At 44.5% G+C, this 18,550-nt stretch overlaps 1 protein-coding gene across 1 annotated transcript in view; it reads left to right on the top strand.

Moving 5' to 3' along the window:
* Nucleotides 1–18,550, top strand: part of Maats1 (MYCBP associated and testis expressed 1) — a 44,558-nt gene that overhangs the window by 12,208 nt on the left and 13,800 nt on the right. The window contains exons 6-11 of the mRNA XM_005344978.3: nucleotides 1,037–1,218; nucleotides 5,561–5,738; nucleotides 7,705–7,862; nucleotides 9,628–9,810; nucleotides 10,660–10,802; nucleotides 17,924–18,040. Of these exons, the coding sequence (XP_005345035.1) occupies nucleotides 1,037–1,218; nucleotides 5,561–5,738; nucleotides 7,705–7,862; nucleotides 9,628–9,810; nucleotides 10,660–10,802; nucleotides 17,924–18,040 (961 nt within the window). The remainder of the gene's footprint in view (nucleotides 1–1,036; nucleotides 1,219–5,560; nucleotides 5,739–7,704; nucleotides 7,863–9,627; nucleotides 9,811–10,659; nucleotides 10,803–17,923; nucleotides 18,041–18,550) is intronic.

Below are 18,550 nucleotides of genomic sequence, written 5' to 3'. Positions count from 1 at the left end.
TCTCTCTCTCTGTGTGCAGTGTGTTCTAGACTAAATGGCCCTTGAGCTCCCTGCTGGTTCTTTCTCTGTCTCATATCTTCCACTGGGAGTTCTGGGGTTACAGACACATGCCCCTGCAGTGGGCTCCAGGCATCAAATTCAAGTCACCAGGCTTGTTCAGCAAACACTTTTCCCCCAGCCACCTCCCCAGCCCCAGTATAAATATTCTCACTTGTGCATTTTGTTTTGAGACAACTTCTTGCTATATAGTCAGACTTGTCTCCAGCTCACCATGTCCCTATCTCCCAGTACTGGATTTTAGGTATATGCCCCATACCAAGATACGTTTGCTAGCAAAAGAAAGAAAAGCATGTTTACTTATTTACTGAGGGAGGTGTTTGTATGTGGGTGTGAGAGCACATGTGTGACACTGGACAGCATGCGGGAATCCGTTCTGCCCTTCTATCATATAATTCCAGAGATCAAACTCAGGTCATCAAACTTGTCGGCAAGCGCCTTTACCCACTGGGCTATCCTACTGGCCCCTGGTTATACTTTCTGTTGATGTGTTTGCAGTCTCCCTGCAGATGATTTTTGTGGCGGGAGTTTGCTAACTCTACCACATGCTCACTGCGTTAGCCCAGCCTTGATTAAAGAGCCATCATCCACGAAGACACATGGGTCCTGGTGCCTTCAGCAAGCATTCTCTGCAAAGACACAGTTAAGCTGGGCTATAACTGAGATCAGAGATGCAGCAGGGAATGCAGCAAAGCTGAGCAGTCCAGACCTGGGGATGCAGCACCCCACCCAAGAGCCGTCTCTGGCTGTGCAGCACACACACACTGTTTATATCCACTCACTGCCCTGGTACCAGTGAGAGCAACATGGTTGTTCTCTAGGAACTGTAGGGCACACGGGCACACTCATAGTCATGCTGGACTCTGTGAGCATTTAAAGGGGGGAGGGTCTTAACGAAGCCCAAAGACTTGTTTTTACCTGGTTCTGCAGTGTTCTAAATGTTCACATTGAGTTTCAACCTTTAATTTTATCCTCCTAGGATAGAACCATTTGTTTTTTCTTCTGAATCTTCCAAGTATACCGTCATCCCTTCAAAGTCTACTGTGGGCACTCAGACCGACTACCGGGATGCAGATGTGCAAACGGATCCGTACTCTCCAGAATATGTCGTGTGTCAAGACACTATTCCTGAGCTCCTAACCCTGGCTAACCTGACTTGGGGTGAGTTGGTAACTGTCACTGAATATTGCAGACAGCAGTGCAAGCTACTGAGTTCCTGGGAATGACACGTTTTCAGGCAGTTCTGCTTTTTACAGTGAAGGATAACTCACATGCTGGGAAAAAATATTTGTATATAATATATTATTAGGCAGGGGTTAGTCTCCGTCTTCAGACTATACAAGGACTGCACACTACACAATGGAAAGCAAACATAACCTTACTTAAAACTGGGCAGTGAGCCTGAATAGATATTTCTCAAAAGAAGACAAGTGGCCAGAGATTTATTTGCAAACGAAGATGAGTCCCAGAATGCAACAGAGAGGTAAGATGACGTGAACGTGAACAAGATAGAAAAGAAATGGGATAAGGGTCAGCAGCAAAACCATTTAAAACCCTAATAAGAGTCTGGGGTGATGGCTCAGTGGTTACTTCAGTGGGAATCAGCTCAGTGGCTGATTTTCAGAGGACCTGGGTTCAACTCCCGGGATCTACATCATACCTCACAATCATATGTACCTTCCATTTCAGGGAATATGATACCCTCTTCTGGCCTCTGCAAGAAGCCAGGCATGTAAGTGGTGCATAGTCATACATGCAAGCAAAACAACGCCCACGCACATAAAATAAAATGTGATCTATTAAAAAAAAATCTGTTAAGAGGCCATTGTGGCAGCGCACGCCTTTGATCTCAGCGCTCAGAAGGCAGAGACAAGTGGACCTCCGTGAGTTGCAGGCTAGCCAGTGTTACTTAGTGAGACCCTGTCTCAAAACGGCACACTGAGGAATCGCACTAAAACAAAATGATCCACAAGAGAGCTGAGCATGAAATCAACACACGCACAAAGACTAGTAACCTTACTGCATGGGCAGCATGTACTTAGAAGTTACTGGGAAAGATTACAGCCTAATTGTAGCAAATAAGAATGGGCATAATCACTTAATGACAGGCCAAGACTTTATAGAGAAATTAAAAATGGTTCTTTAGGCCTAAGAGGTGCAAGGAAGGCAGAAGCAGACCACGCTTGTAAGTGGGGAGCTCAAATGGGTGTGATTTCCTTCCTTATATCTTCAGGTAATTCTAACTGAAATGCCTACTCCTGCTCTAACGGTCCCTGTGTAAGAGAGCTACGATTCTCAAACTCTGCACAGAATCCACAAATCCTTTGTGTTTGCAAAGCCTGCAGGGGGCAACTGAGATTGACTATAAACCCTGTGGGAAGGTGGAAAGAATTGTAATACCCAGCAGGAATACCCGCCCACGGTAGAATTAGCAGTTTCCAGAATTAATGCGATCCTATCATAAATCCAAGCTTCCAGACTGAAGCCTTTCTTGTGAGAATCCTAGAGAAGCTCACACTGGGCCCAGTGAGACCAAAGGAGGGGGTTTGCTGCAGCCTTGAGTAGATGTAGATATTGAGACAATCTAGGGGTCCATCAGAGATGCGAGCTTAAACCGAATGAAGTCCTGGATCGCTCTGAGAGTGCAGTCACTCACTTGAAGTGGAATAAGGACAAGTTTCAGGATAATACATAGCCTCTGGCTATGAGCAAGCACACGTGAATCCAGCTCGCATGTGATTGTAAAAACAGCATGTAAAGTCAGTTCATTTGTTTCTATGTAGCTCTTTCTGTTTCATCTTCAAATGAAATCTGGTTTCTGGTTCCTGCCTCATGAGGGGCATAACTGCCGATGTATAAAGAACACAGTATAGACCCCTGCGCTTGATCTTGACCTCCGCTTCATGGAACTGGCTTCACCTTTTAGCCCCTCGGTTTCTTTATTTGTAAGATAGGAATCATTATACTTCTATGATAGATATCTATTGATGAGTAGATAAATTTGAACAGTTCTTGCTATATTATAAGTGATTAAAGGTGTAATTTATCACCGGGTAGCACACCTTTAATCCCAGAGCTAGGGAGACAGAGGCAGGTGTATCACTGTGAGTTCGACGCCAGCCTGGTCTACAGAGTGAGTTCCAGGACAGCCAGAGCTACACAGAGAAACCCTGTCTGGAAAACAAAACGAAGTGTAACTCCCAGAGTCCCAAAATGCCAAGGATAGGAAGAATGCTCTAAATTCCTTTTGTGTTTATCTTGGAAGACAGAAGAGGAGAGTGGGGCTCTTGATTAAAAGAAGTTTTAGCTTTAGTTTTAATTTTTAAATTTCTTTCATTAGAAAAGGTAAAGATGCTTGATAGATAATACAGATGTCTGGTATGAAAATGGTATTTTCATACTTTTATTTTTAAATTACTAAACAAAACCCTATACAAATACCAAATATATTTATTTTCATATATATTAGACATGGGATTATTCATTTCTTTTTAAGCTGTTACATTTTCTTTTTAAGAACGTATTTTACATAGATTAAAAAAATTAAATTATGCAATTGTGTGTGAGGGGCACAAGGGAGGGTATATGCATGTGAGTACAGGTACCTGTAGAGGCCAAAATAGAGCGAGATCCCTTGGAAATGATGTTATAGGCTGTTATGAGCCACCTGATGTAGGCGCTGGGATCCAGACTCTGGTCCTCTGCAAGAACAGCACGTACTCTTAAAATGCTTAACTGTTCTTAATTCTTTCCAGCCCTACTCATTTCTTTTTTTTTTCTTTTTTTTTTTTTCGAGACAGTGTTTCTCTGTAGCTTTTTTGGTGCCTGTCCTGGAACTAGCTCTTGTAGACCAGGCTGGCCTCAAACTCACAAAGATCTGCCTGTCTCTGCCTCCCAAGTGTTGGGATTAAAGGTGTGCACCACCCCCACCCGGCCCCTACTCATTTCTTTAAACATATGTATTTCTTCATACATTAAACAAATTAATGAATAAAAAAAGACATAGAACAAATAGAACAGAAAATTAAGAAGTAGCTCACTGTATGTGGTAGAAATATATTTTTCTTTAGACTTTTCTATATAATTATTTTTAAAATAAAAATTAAAATATTAAACAGGAACTCACTTGATACCTATTTCCTTAAGTCGTTTTTTGGCCCTATGAAGATAATGGACCAAGACAAAGCTACAGTTAGATCTGCTAGCTATAAAATCTGCAACTGGGTTACCAAACCCTGGGTCAGAGGAGGCTAAATTGAGCTAAGTCCTGGCTTGTGCTTCTGAGCTATAGCTATGACTATGACTAGATCAGTATTTAAACTCTTAAAGGCGGAAGTGAGGCCCACTGCTAGACTGTACATTCACTAGAGGGGACGGATGCAAGGAAGATTCTTGGCTCAGGATTATTTCTTTGTCATCTGTTCCTTTTTAAAAGTATGGTTCCTTTTAACTTTCATTCAACAAAGCTATAATCTCAGATCTGTTTTCCCCTCTGCATTTAACGTTTTGGAAATTTTATTTATTTTTATTTTAAGTATGTGGGTGTTTTGCCTGTCTATTAATCTGTGCACTACAATATGTACAGTGCCCACCAGGCTAGAAGAGGGTGCCAGAGCCTCTGGAACTGGAGTTACAGATGGTTTTGAGTCACTATGTGGGTGCTGAGAACTGAGCCTGTGTCCTTTGGAAGATCAGCCATCTCTCCAGCCCCTCTTTGCATTTTAAAACATGGACATGTCTAGTATAGGACTTTCGAAGTTGTGACCATTCGGTGGCCACTGACCGTTTCCTCAGTGCTTTCCTGGAACACGTAAGCAACCCAAAATGTTGTTCGTTGCTTTTCACTCTCATCTCGTCACGCAGCTCCTAAATAAATACACACAGATTCTTATTATTACTTATAAATAACAGCCCTTAGCTTTGCTTGTTTCTAGCCAGCTGTTCTTAAATTTATCCCATCTATCTTTCACCTCCGGGCTCTTATCTTTCTCTATTTTATACACCTTTCATTCTTTCCTACTCCATCACTGTTTATGTAGCTGGGTGGCTGGCCCCTTACATCCTCCTGTCCTCCTTTCCCCTTGATCTTTTTCTCCTCCTGTTTCTTCTCTCTGCCTGCCAGCCCTGCCTATCCTATTGGCCGTTCAGCTCCTTATTAGACCCATCAGGTGTTTTAGGCAGGCAAAGTAATACAACTTCACAGAGTTAAACAAATGCAACATGAAAAAATACAACACTTCTTTGCATTATTAAACAAATGTTCCATAGCATAAATAAATGTACTCATCTTAAAATAATATTCTATAACGAAACAACTTCTGCCTCAGTAAGAGGAGGCATGAAGGGCACAGGTAACACATAAGCTTTGAGGCATCCAAGGAACCTTTCCCAGTGACATCATGATCTAGTCCAACACTTGAATTTAGAGCAGGGCAGGAGGAAGGCTCACAATGGTGGCTTGTGGGTGTGCCCTGTGTTCCTGAGCTGTGATATTCCCTTGCAGGCCGAGGTCTCCCAGCAGGACAAGCTGAGGTGGAGATGATAGAACGGGCCCGGGAAAAGCGTGCTTGGGAAGCCACTCTGCCCCCACTGAATGACAGCCTCCAGATTGAGAAGAGGAGGAAGATGATGAACGCCATGGAGAGGAAGGAGTGGGCCTTCAGAGAGGGAGAGATTGAAAAGTAGGTTCTCTGGCTCCTGGAGAGCTGTCCTGGGTTGGTGAGAGCAGCGTTCATACATTATCATCACCGTCACCATCATTATCGTCATTATTATGGTTTTTAGAACACATCACTCAGAGTGCTCACTCTGTGCACACTGTTCTGAGAACACTCTAGAAACCCATAGTCTTGGGCTCATCCTACTGAATCAGGAGGTCAGAGTCATCAGTCTGCATCGGAGCAGACCTTCCAGAGAGCTCTGTTTCACACTTAAGTTCGAGAAATTTTTCTGCGGTTACTCATTTAATGCCCACAACAACCTCATGAAAGAGTCACTATTATCTCCATTCTGCCACAGAAGAAATGGAAGTAAAAGAAAGATGGAGAAGTGACCCTGGCGCCACCTAGAACAGTCACTGCCTGCTTAACAGAGGGATGTGTGCGACCCTGGTATCGCCTGATTAACAGAGGGATGTGGGCGACCCTGGTACCACCTAATACAGTCACTGCCTGCTTAACAGAGGGCTGTGGGTGAGCCTGGTGCCACTCAGTACAGTCACTGCCTGCTTAACAGTGGGGTGTGTTCTGAGAAGTGTGTCACTAGGTGGGCCCATCACTGGGTGACTCTCAGAGTGTTCTTTCTCACCTGAACAGCTAAGGTCACTCAGTGTGGCCCTTCGGTGCCATTGGATATATGGTAAATATGAGGTATACGGGGCTGCCACCAACATAAAATTCCTACTAGAAGCTTTAAAAATAACACAGTAAAATAACACTAAAAGCCTGGCCTGGAGGTTGACGTCAGTGGTCAACAGGTAGAGGCAGGAGGATCAGGAGTTCAAGACCACTGACCGTGTGCTGAGTTTGCAGTCATCCTAGGCTACATGAGGCCCTGTCTCTAAATACATAAATAAAACAGAAATAATCAAGTGACATAAATCTGTCAGCATACATAGGGAGTTGTTACCATTATCAAGTGCTGTATAGTATTGTATTGGCCAAGCTTTACATGGCTGGCTGCCGAGTGAATCTGTTTACAACATCACCATAAGTGGGAACAATGTGTTGGTCTATGGAGCTTCAGTGGCTCTGCTGTCACTAGGTGACAGGAACTGTTCCGCTTCCTCACAGTGTCACAGACCCTTCACAGTACTTAAGACCCGATCCCTTGTGTAGCGTGTGACTATATATCCTTCACGCTGGGAAGCAGCGGGGCTGTGTGCCTTCATGTTAATAGCACAGTCTCCAGAAGCCTTGATCACCTGGCTCCATCCTCCCTCACTGTCTGCACTTAGGGAAGAGCTGAGGCACATCCTGTCCTCTCTGGTGCCCCTACTTTCAGCCCCATCATCCCTTTGCTCTTTTCTGAGACAGAATTTTCTCTATGTAGTCCAGGCTGGCTTTGAATACATATCCTCCTGTCTCAGCCTTCCATGTGCTGGTTGGTGTGCACACACCGGGTTCCTAAGCAGCTGAGGGCACAGACATCGCTACCACTTGCATGTGGTCAGATATATAAACAAGGCAGCCCTAGAACCCATGAGCGAGGAGCGCAGATTCATGAATGAAAGGGAAGGTTAACAACCAAGTTCCTACTATGTGTAGGGACCAGTCCTGTCTCAAGATTGCTTACTACCTACCCTGGCTTTCTTCCCTCCTCCTCTTAACTCTGGTTAGTCTGGTACTGTCCACAAACCTCTTGTTCTCTAGGTTCAGCTGCTTAGAGAGCCCACCTCTTGCCTTATCTGTCTGCTCTTGGTCTTCCGGACTGTGTGCAAGAACACGCCCCCTTTCCCAAGCTCCCACGATATAGAGATCTGTGGCCGGAGTAACCTCCCTGGGATTTCAGCTCATTTGTCCCCCTTTTTTTTTTTATCACAGTGGTCTTTTTAAACCGCATAAATATGATGCTCATAGGGAGGGCCTTCTGTGGCTCTCCAATAGAACTTCCGGTTTGGGAGAGTAATGCTCTGTAACCCACCCCAAGACTGCAGGACCTGCGGCTGGAGGTTCTGAAGCAGCTGCTGAGGAGGCGCGAGGAGAACCAGAATGAGCAGGACATGAAGCACCTGAACGCCCAGTGGTGGAAGCTGCAGGAGGCAAAGGAGGCCAAAGTGGCACAGATCCAGCACACACACGTGTCAAGTAATTTGTGGCGTGAGCCGGCCAGGGAGGGGGCTGAGCTATGATGGAATTCTGATTTGGCATCGTATAGGCAAGGAAGAGAGAGGAGCTACTTTTGGAAGGTGGACATTGGCGGAAAGTTGCTAAGAAGGCCAGGTGGCCATGTTCTAATGTAGTCGAGTCCTTGGCAGGCACACATATGCCATTGTTGGTGTGAGGCTCCCCACTCATAGACCAAGGTCTACTTAGGAAGCCTATTGATTAACTGTTTCGTTGTTTGTTTTTGTTGTTTGCTTGTTTGGTTGGTTGGTTGGTTTTTTGAAACAGGGTTTCTTAGCAGCTATGGAGCCAGTCCTGGAACTTGCTCTGTAGACCAGGCTGGCCTTGAACTCACAAAGATCCACCTGCCTCTGCCTCCCAGAGTTCTGGGATTAAAAGTGTGCGCCAGGCAATTAACTGTTTTTTTTTTTTAAATTCTTGCCCCCTAAGCTATTTTAGTCTTCTGTTTTCCTAATTGCTTCTCTCTAAGAGATTTTTAATGCCACAGATATATTTATGATTATATATCCTATAATTGTATATTTTCATACTCACTTCACTGATCATTCAGGGCAGGGTTGAGAATGACTATGTCGGAGGCTGAGGAGAGGCTCAGTGGCTAAGCATGCCTGCTGTGACAGCACAAAGACCTGCGTTCAAACCCCCAGCACCCGGTGAAAAGTCGGGTGTGGCTATGTGTGCCTGTCCTGCCAATGCAAGGGAGGAGGGGAGAGGATCACTGGGGCTGGCTGAGCAGCCCCGAGTTCAGTGTGAGACCCCTTTTCAGTGGCTAGAACAGAGCATACAGTGTTCTCCTCTGGCCTCCGCACCTGTGAACGTACAACACACACACAGAACTAAACTAAAAACTCAGGTTAAATCTTGAATTATTATTATTTAATTTTGTAGCTTTCCTACTGAAAAAAGAAACTTTTTAAAATTACGTGTAAACTTGCCTTACTGAGGCCACTGAGATTGTTTGTGGGTAACTGTGTTTGATCCTCAGGACCCAATGGTTGGAAGGGGAGAACTGACTCCTGAAGGTTGTCAGTTCTTCATATGTGTGCCATGGCACTTGCCAGCCTCTAGCACAAACACTCTCTTCCACACATACTTAAAATAGAAGGTGATTAACGTTTTAAACAGTTTATTACCTTTTGAGAGTGTTGACGCTGGTAAGTGGCCACACCCCACTGGAGAGCTACACACACAAGAATATATAAACAGCACAGATTGGACTTGATGGATGAGAACACAATAGACAAAAGTAGGACACTAAATTGGGCAATAGGAGAAGGGGGCGTGGCTCTGAGAGGACTGAGGAAGGGGTGAAGGAAAAGGGGCGTGGCTCTGAGGACAGGAGGGGTGAAGCAAATGGGGGCGTGGCTCTGAGAGGACAGGAGGGGGTGAAGGAAAAGGGGCGTGGCTCTGAGAGGACTGCATGCGCGCGCGCGCGCGCGCGTGTGTGTGTGTGTGTGTGTGTGTGTGTGTGTGTGTGTGTGTGTGTGTGTGACTCCACACTGAGGACACGAGCTGATTCAGCTTCTGCCACCCTGTCTGTCATGATACTCAGAGCCACGCAGATGGCACACCTGTTTCTAGAGCTGCATTCTGGCTGGCGCGGGCCATCATAAAATCTACCCAGCTCTATATCTTCCTTGTGAGCCAAACGAGGTGGTTTACTATTCTACATTTATAATTGGGAGTAGCATCTGGGAGAGAATCATGACAGTACTCTTTATTTCAGACATCAGAAAACTCCTAAGAAAAGGGAAGAATATAGAGGGGAAGCTGCAGAGGAGAGACATCATCAAGGAGTATTCTGATTTTGCATCTCAGGTCTACGGGCCTTTGTCTCGCCTTGGTCGTTTCCCAGACAACAACTCAGAGGACTTTGTAGTCAGAAACCATTACCTCAACACCTACGAAGGTAAACAAACCCGGAAGGTAAACAATAGAATGCCTGAAAAAGGCAAAACGACAAACAGATGGTATATGCTTGTCAATGCAGTTCCATATGAAGTAATAAAAACTCAGACGTAAAGAACAGAAAACCCCTGTGGAATAATCTAACACAGAGCAAATTCAGTTCTCTATGAAACGTGGTTGCTTAGGTGTTGTTAGCCAACGTCTGCGGTTCCTAATTCTCAGAGCTGGAGACCAGCAATCCCCAGAGTCCAGAAGTCTGGGCTAGCCTGGGCAACTCAGCAAGATTTCTACCTAAAAACAAATGACAGCAATCACGCTTTGAAATATATTTTTATTTAAAGAAAAGCTTTACACGGGCTTATGAAACAAACAACGAAATCTAAAGGGCAAAGTGGTGGTCAATTCATGAAAGTCTCTGTGCCTCTTATGAAGCCCAAGAAACTTGTTTCAATTTTTAACAGTTTAGCTCCCAAGGTGGCGCATCTTCTGGCCAAGATCCCGAGTTAGCGGTCAGACTCTTGAGCTAGAGCCCTGGCTGGTGTCTCCAGAGCAAAGTATGATGAGTTGGTGAACACCCACTTAAGAACGGGGACGCCATCTGTCATAAAGCTGTATGATCGCTGCTGTCTGCTGTCTGTACTTTCTGTAAAACACATCTTTAGTTTAGAATAGGTTCTTACCATGCCGCCCAAGGCACTGAGAGCAGATGCTGACTCCACATACTCGACGCTTTAGAAACAGTTCATCCTCTTAAAAGACGTCACCTTCCAAAGCTCATGGTCCTAACAGTACGCCTTCAGCCCGTTCAGCGTAAACAGGGGACACTAAAACCACATGCTTCCTCCCACAGGGTTAGTGGAACTTGAATCATGCCTCCCTGATTTTGTGACGCAGCCCAGGATCAAAGCTCCAAAGCCTAAGATCATCACCACCAAGGCCGGCTTTCTGAAGAGGGCCGCGAGGATGGACTATGAGTTGGCCGAGGTTCACAAGGTATTGGGGGGCTCTGAAGACTAGACACTTCCTCTCTGACCTCTGCAGAGCAATGCTGCACCCTGAATTGCACGTCATCATGGACAACAGTGACCATGCACCTGAAACACGACCTGCATTCTTTCTCCTCTCTAGACTTCTGCTCTCAGAGGTCCCCTGCGTGTCCTGATCTCCTGTGCAAGTTCACCTTCAATTCAAACTATGACAGGCCTTTCTAGGGGTCACCTTCCCTTATACAGAAGCTATTACTTTCTTTTTTTCTTTTTCTTTTTTTTGGTTTTTCGAGACAGGGTTTCTCTGTGGTTTTGGAGCCTGTCCTGGAACTAGCTCTTGTAGACCAGGCTAGTCTCGAACTCACAGAGATCCGCCTGCCTCTGCCTCCCGAGTGCTGGGATTAAAGGCGTGCGCCACCATTGCCCGGCAGCTATTACTTTCTTAAAGTGCTTCCACTTGGGCTCTATTTAGGGTAAAGTCTGGAACTATGAAGTTAGCTAATTCTAGCATTGGGAATCACTTTGTTAAGAGTTGTTCTGTTTTCTTTCTGTATGTTTGCTGTGAGGGCGCCATGAGGAAGAGGAGATGTGACCAAGGTCTTTTTTTTTTTTTAAATCTAGTTTAAAAATCAACTAAGCAAGAAAGTGTGATGCCCATCAGATGTCAGCATTAGAATCCCATGAAGGGCTTGTTGAGATGCGCTGCTAGACTCCACCCGGAGTTTCGCTCAGTAGATGTGGGCGAGGCTGTGGAGATGGGCAGGCTTCACATGTCTCCAGGTGATGCTGTTGCTGGAGGCCCAGGAGTCACACTCTGGAATCCTGGTTTATGACATCCTCTTGTCCATAGATATTTTCTTGCTCCCCTGATTCTTGTAACACGTAAGAATCTATGGGAACCCAAAGTCAACATTAAAAAAAAAATAGTTCCTTGAGGACTGGGGGATGGCGCAGCCTGTGAAGAACCTCCCGGGCAAGCATGAGTACCTAAGTCCAACCCCCAGCACACAGGTAAGAAAGTTGGGTCTAGTATAATCCCAGCAACTGAGAAAACAGGAGCAGCATCCCTGGGGGTCATTGGTCAGCTAGCCTGGCGTAATCAGCAAGTCCAGGTCCCACTGAGAGATATGAAAGAACCAAGGTGGCTGGCTGCCTCTGGAGAAACAGCACCTAAGTTTGACCTCCGGTTTCCACATGCATAAACATGAGCGTATACCTACACATACACATAAGAACACATTCCCATATGAACACACACACATGCACTTTGGAAAAGCTTAGGACCTTTGAAATGATCACATGTGTCTCTTCTCCCCGACTGCGTCTCCATCTGTGTTCGCCCTTCCTGAATGCTGTGCTCACCATTTTCTGTAAGAATTTTTTCTGTACTTTGTATTGCATTATAGAAACTCTCTTTTCCTCCTGATTTGCTAAAGCTTTTGACCATGTACTTATGTTACTTTATCCAATGATCGACTGTGTTTCCAGAGCAAATGTTTAAAGATGCTAATCTGTCCTGCATCGTGTTTGACCTTGCTTGGTCCAGACACATCGCTCATTTTAACACATCGTTGGATCTGGTTTAACTTCTCGCTTCTCTGCTCATGGGTGAAACGGCTCTTTTACTTTTCCTTCTAATTTGCCTATGTGCGATACCAGAGTTGAACAGGTTTCCTGAAGTGACCTGGGAACATCTCTTCTTCCTTCTCCCCTGAGAAGAATTTAAGCAAGACCAAGCCAATCTGTCCCTTCAGTGTGGAAGGATGTACGGACAAAGTCATATAGGACTAGTGTCTTCATGGAAAAGAGTTTAACCCATGCCTCAGTTCCTCTACAGCATGTACAGTTTCTTTGCATTGATTTTGGTAAATTGTCTTGTGTAGAATCTCAATTTATCTGTTCAGTTTTTTGACATGATTACTGATCATATTGTTTATATATAATCACATTCATTTTTTCATTTGCAACATTGTTTATATCTTAACTCTTTTTCCTTAATCTGTTTTACTGAAGGGTTGCTCATTTTCTTGGAACTATTTTTTCCAAACAATGAATTTTCAGGTTTGGACATATAGTCACACTCTCTCTTTTCTTGTATTTTTAAATATCTCTGCTTTGAGTTGTTCTGTGATTATTTTCCTACACTAAAAAAATTAAATGTATAGATTATCGATTTCAGTCAGTAATCAACTTTATGTAAGTATTTTAAACTAAACATTTCCTTTCAAAACACTGAGTTTTTCTACATTTCATTAGTTTCGATATGTGATGTTTGCCATTCTTAATCTCTAATATCCAAAAGTATTCGTGTGGCTTTTTCTACTATGCCTCTCCGATGTGTGGGACAGATTGCTTCCAAGGCCCCCTTCATCCCTGGGACACTACTGGCATTCAGCTCACTGACACTTGTCCTATAAACACACAATGCATTTTCAGTCTGTTTTGATTTCTTTGAGATGGGTCTCGCACAGCCCAGGTCGGCCTTGGAAGACCTTGAGCTCCTAACCTCTTGCCTCCACTTCCCATGACAGGAATTATAGGTGGACGCCACCACACTTGCCACATTTTTACTTTTAGTGCTTTAAAAAAATGATTTTCTTTTTGATCAATAAAAACAAACAATCAAACAACAACAAAAACCAAACAAACGGGCCCAGGAGATGGCTCAACCGGTAAAGGTGCTTGCTGAGGAATCACCTGAGTTCTTCCTCAGACAGGCTGCAGGAGAGAGCTGAATACAGAAAGCAGTCCTCTGACCCCCACATGTGGTCATGGCACAGACGTGCATGTGTGTAAGTGTGCACGGACACACACACACGCACATACACACGCACACACACACGCACGCACACACACACACACGGCTACACTGGATATTTTAAAACTTAAGAAAAAACAAAAGATTTTATCTTCCCCTTGTTTATTCCTTCCCTGCCGCTCTCCCTGTCTTTACAGACCTGCGTGTCTCTGTCCCCTGTCATTTTTCTTCTGTCTTAAGAATTGGATCATCTTCTGCGTGGTCTGCCGGCAGTGAGCTCCAGGTTTTGTGTCCTGAATCTTTCTCCTTTGCATTCAGCTGGGGGAGGGAAGTAAAAATTCAGGTACAATAAAGGTCACCCTTTAAAGTATGCAGTGCAATGGCTGTCAGCACGTCCAGAAGGTTGTGTATGTCATCCCTCTAATCCATCGTCCCCACGACAAACCCCATACCTCTGAGCAGTCACCTCCGTCCTCCTCCCTTTCCTCCAGCCTCTGGTCTTCCTCCTCTTTGTGGATGTGCTTGCTCTGAGCATGCTGTATAAGCAGAGCCCTACAGTAAATGGCGCCCCTCGACTAGCCCCATTTGCCCACTGGTATTCTAGCACAGTTCCCGGTCCTCATTCTTTTCTATGACTACAGAATATCCCATTAATGGACACACCACATTCTGTCTCTCCACTCTCAGCACATCAGCCTGTCTGTTCTTCCTGCTATTGGTGCCGTGGGCTTCTGTGTTCTAGTTCGGATAGACATGCTGCTTTTGGTTCTTTTGGATGTATCTCTAGGAGGAGGTCATAGGTCAGACGGCAACTGTTTTCCTTTTTGAAGAACTTCCTGATTGTTAACAAAACGCCTACACTATTTTTATCTCAGTGGCTGTGTGTGTGGATTCCTTTCTGTACATCCTTTCTGTCTCTTATCATCTGTTTGCCCCGAGCCATGTCGGTATCAGGGAGATGGTGGCTCCATGGGGTTGTGGTTTGCAATTCCCTGATAATCGATGACATTAAGGATCTTTTAAACTACCTATCAGTAATTTGTATGTTTTTCTAATACATGTCTATTTGAATATTTTGTCTATTTTAAAAGCTAGTTGTCTTTTTATTACTGAATTTAAAAAAATATTCCAGAGACTAGACCTTTTTCACTTTAAAACTGTTTTCCTAGTATCTAAGTTATCTCTTCACTCCAGACAGTGTCCGTGGCCTTCAAAGCACAGAAGCTTTCTTATTTTTTATTTTTGGCCTTTTCACTCTTAATAAAATATTTATCTTATTGTTTTGAGAGGGAAAGGTGTGTGTGTGTGTGTGTGTGTGTGTGTGTGTGTGTGTGTGTCTGTGCGCGCGCACGCCCAAGGTGGCCAGAAGAGGGTGCTAGACACCATGCAGCTGGAGTGACAGGTGAATGTGAGCCACCTAATGTGCGTGCTGCAAACCAAACTCTGGTCTAAAGCCTCAGCCACGTTTCCAGCCAGAGCCTCACGGCCTTGTACAGAACTCCGCCTTTGGCCTTTTTCTCTATTGATCAGGAATTCTGGCTGGAAATCTGCTGGTCATCCTCATTGTCTTTCCTCCAGGAAGGGTGGGGCTCCCACACCCTCTGGGGTCTTTCGAGGTCTTTATCTGAGGCATTTCTCCTGTTTGCTGTTCCTTAAGTTTCCAAGATCACTACCAGGGTCTTTAGAGTAATCCTGGCAAGTTTCAGCCATTACTGCTTGAAACATTTCTTTTGTTCTCTCCTCCCTTCTCTCCTTCCCCCTCCCGCCCCTTCCCCTTTGCTGTGCTCTGCTCTTTCTCCCTTTTCCTTGTCTTCTTTTCTTTTTTCAGACAGGGCAAGTGTAGCTCAGGCTGGCCTCAGACTCACTGTGTCACTGAGGAGACAGAGGAAGGTGGATCTCTGTGAGTTAGAGGCCAACCTGGTCAACAAGAGCCTCATGACCCCTCCTACTTCAGCCTTCCAAGTGCTGAGATTACAGGAATGAGCAACCACATCTTGTCTCTTTGGACTTTAAAGTGCCGTATGTGTGCATGTGTGTGCATGTCTGTGTGTGTGTGGGCACGTGGGTACGTGTGTGCGCACTTGTGTGGGCCAGAGGTGGATGTTCTAGTCTGCCTCCATTGCTTACCACCTTATTAGTTTTGAGACAGTGTCCTTCACTGAACATGTAGATTGCTGATGTACCTGGCCAGTCAGCAAAACCCAGGGATCCCCCTGCCTCTGTCTCCCCGGGGTTAGGATTACAGCTGCTCTTTGCTAGGTTTGCCTTCTTAAATAGATCCTTAGACACGAGACTCTTCTGACTGAGCCACTCCCCCAACCCCCTACGAGCATCTTTTAAAACTTCTTTCTTTTTGGTGCTGGGAATTGAACTCACACCTCACACCTATACCTCCTGCTTATTGGTCATTTAGCTTTTTCTTAAACCAATCAGAAGGCACCTTATTCAAACACACGTCTTCACAATGTACACAAAGGATACTCCACAACAGTGTGAATTTCTCATGTTGATGAATAGCACCAAGTTTTCATATATATGTTTCAGCAGTACATACAAATGCCCGTTTCCCCACACCCTTGCCAACCTTTAGTCCTGAAGGACTGACTTAGTGGTTGGTGTGGGTTTGTGATCCACGTGGTGGGCCAGGGCTCTGAACTCGGGGCTCCCCAGCTCTCAGAGCTCCCCAGCTCTCAGCATGCCCATATCCACCCACTGATACATCTGTACTGCTGCACCAGCAGCAGCTGCCCAGAGATGATGGCAACCACTGCCATTTTTGCTTGGGACAAGTCCAGAGGTTCTATTACCTATACAGTTAGGAGATGCTAAATTTTACTTTATGTTATACATTTTTACCAGTTTCAGCTTTCAGTGCTATAGTTTTTTTCAAACATCACTTGCCTGTGTTTTTATGAAAATATGCTGTAAAAATGATTTTATGACAAAAATTAGCTAAGTTATAGTCTTTAAGTCAGAACACAAGAACTTGGTACTTCTCTATTTAAAGTATTTCCCTGAGGCTAATGGAACTGTCTTATGTGTATTTGTGACAGGGTTTCTAGTGACACAAACAGGGGGAAACATCAAAAAATACAGAACACACCCTCGACCCCCAGAAAATGAGCTTGTTTTTATTAATATTCACATCCTTCCAGACCAAAGGGATGGGCCCTCTCCACTTAGAAACCGATGCTGTTTAATGTCCTCCAGCTCCTCTGCAACAGCAAAACAAACGTTTAACCACTCACTACACAGGAGAACCTTCTTTTTGATATTTATTTAAAAACAATAAGTTCTGTTTGGGCAGTGGTGGTGGCACATGCCTTTAATTCCAGCACTTGGGAGGGGAGGCAGGTGGATCTTAGTGAGTTCGAGGCCAGCCTGGTCTACAAAGCAAGTTCCAGGACAGCCAGGGCTGTTAAGCAGAGAAATCCTGCCTCAAAAAAAAAACTAATAATAATAATAAGTGATGTGCACACAGGACAGAACATTTAAAAAAATTTTTTTTAATTCCCACGATCTCTGATGGAAACGAACACAAAACGAGGTAGGAATGGAAGAGACAGTTCAGCAACTCAGAGAAAGCTTAGGACCAGGGTTCTGTTCCCAGCATGTATGTGGTGCGTAACTCCAGTTCCAAATGGTCTGACTCCTGCTTCTGACCTCTGAAGGCTTCTGCACACACACACACACACACACACACACACACACACACACACACGATGTGAGAAGTCCTTCTGCATATGTGTTGCTTTTATTGGTTAATGAATAAAGAATCTTGCTTGGCCTGTGATAGGGTAGAATAGAGTTAGGTGGGGAAAACTAAACTGAATGCTGGGAGGAAGAAGATGGTTTCTCTGGAGTCAAGAGAAACCAGAAGGGAAAGACACAAACTGGCAGTAGGCCACAATCCTTGTGGTAAAATATAAAATAGTAGAAATGGGTTAATTTAAGAGATAAGAGTGATCTAGAAATATACATAAGGTGATAGGCCCAGCAATGTTGTAATTAATACAGTTTCTGTATGGTTATTTTGGGGCTGAGCAGCCAGCAACAAACAAGCAGCCTCCTACAACACACACAGACACACACACAGAGTGAATATTATACACTCAGACATGCACACATATACATAACATAAAATTAATTAATGTATATTTTAAAAAATAGATGCCACATTCATTCAGTGGTTAATGTATTCTTAGGAATGCCATAGCACATGGTGGATAATACACACACCCAGCTGGCTCTTTCTCAGCTAACCTTGAATATAGGATAGGGATCGGGCTTGATACCCAGATTTACAGCCTAGACCTGGCACTGGGGGAGGGTGGAAACTGAGAGATGACCTTAGCTGGTATGTATTTCAGGCGCTGTTGGATAAGAAGAATAAAGTGCTAGACGGAAGGAAGCCTCTGCGATTCCTGCAGAAGAACCCCGTCCCCCAGCCTCGGCTTCCAACCCCCACGCTGGAGCTGCGGTCCAGCGTAAGTCTGAAACTTCTACTTGAAGCACTAAGATCAGGATTGCAGTCAGTTCGTGCTTAGGGTAGTTTGGGTTGGAAACAAATTAGGTTAGCAGTGTTAGTGTCTCAAGCTCTGATTTAAAATCAGTTCCCTCTGTTTTAAATTTCTTTTGAGATTTTTTTTTCTTTTATGTGTAAGGGCATTTTGCCCGCACCATGTGCATGGATTGACCATAGAGACCAAAAGAGGGCTTTGGATTACCCGGGAACTGGGTTACAGATGGTTGTGAGCTACCACGGGGATGCTGAAGATGGCAATGCAGGCCTCTGTGAGAACAGCTAGTGCCCTTAACCCCTGAGCTATCTCTTCACCCACCCCCACCCCCAGTTCCCTCTTAACTTGTGTGTAGCAAACATCTAACATAAACAAATATAATCCATGTGAAATATAAACTATTTAGTCTTTTAAAGAATAAAAACACAAAGAATGAAAAATAGCTGTTAGAAGGTAATCACCATGTATGTTTTTTTT

The sequence above is a fragment of the Microtus ochrogaster genome, chromosome 2 (assembly GCF_000317375.1).
Source record: "Microtus ochrogaster isolate Prairie Vole_2 chromosome 2, MicOch1.0, whole genome shotgun sequence".
NCBI classification, from domain to species: Eukaryota; Metazoa; Chordata; class Mammalia; order Rodentia; family Cricetidae; genus Microtus; species Microtus ochrogaster.
This window is presented reverse-complemented; position numbering and strand designations above follow the sequence as displayed.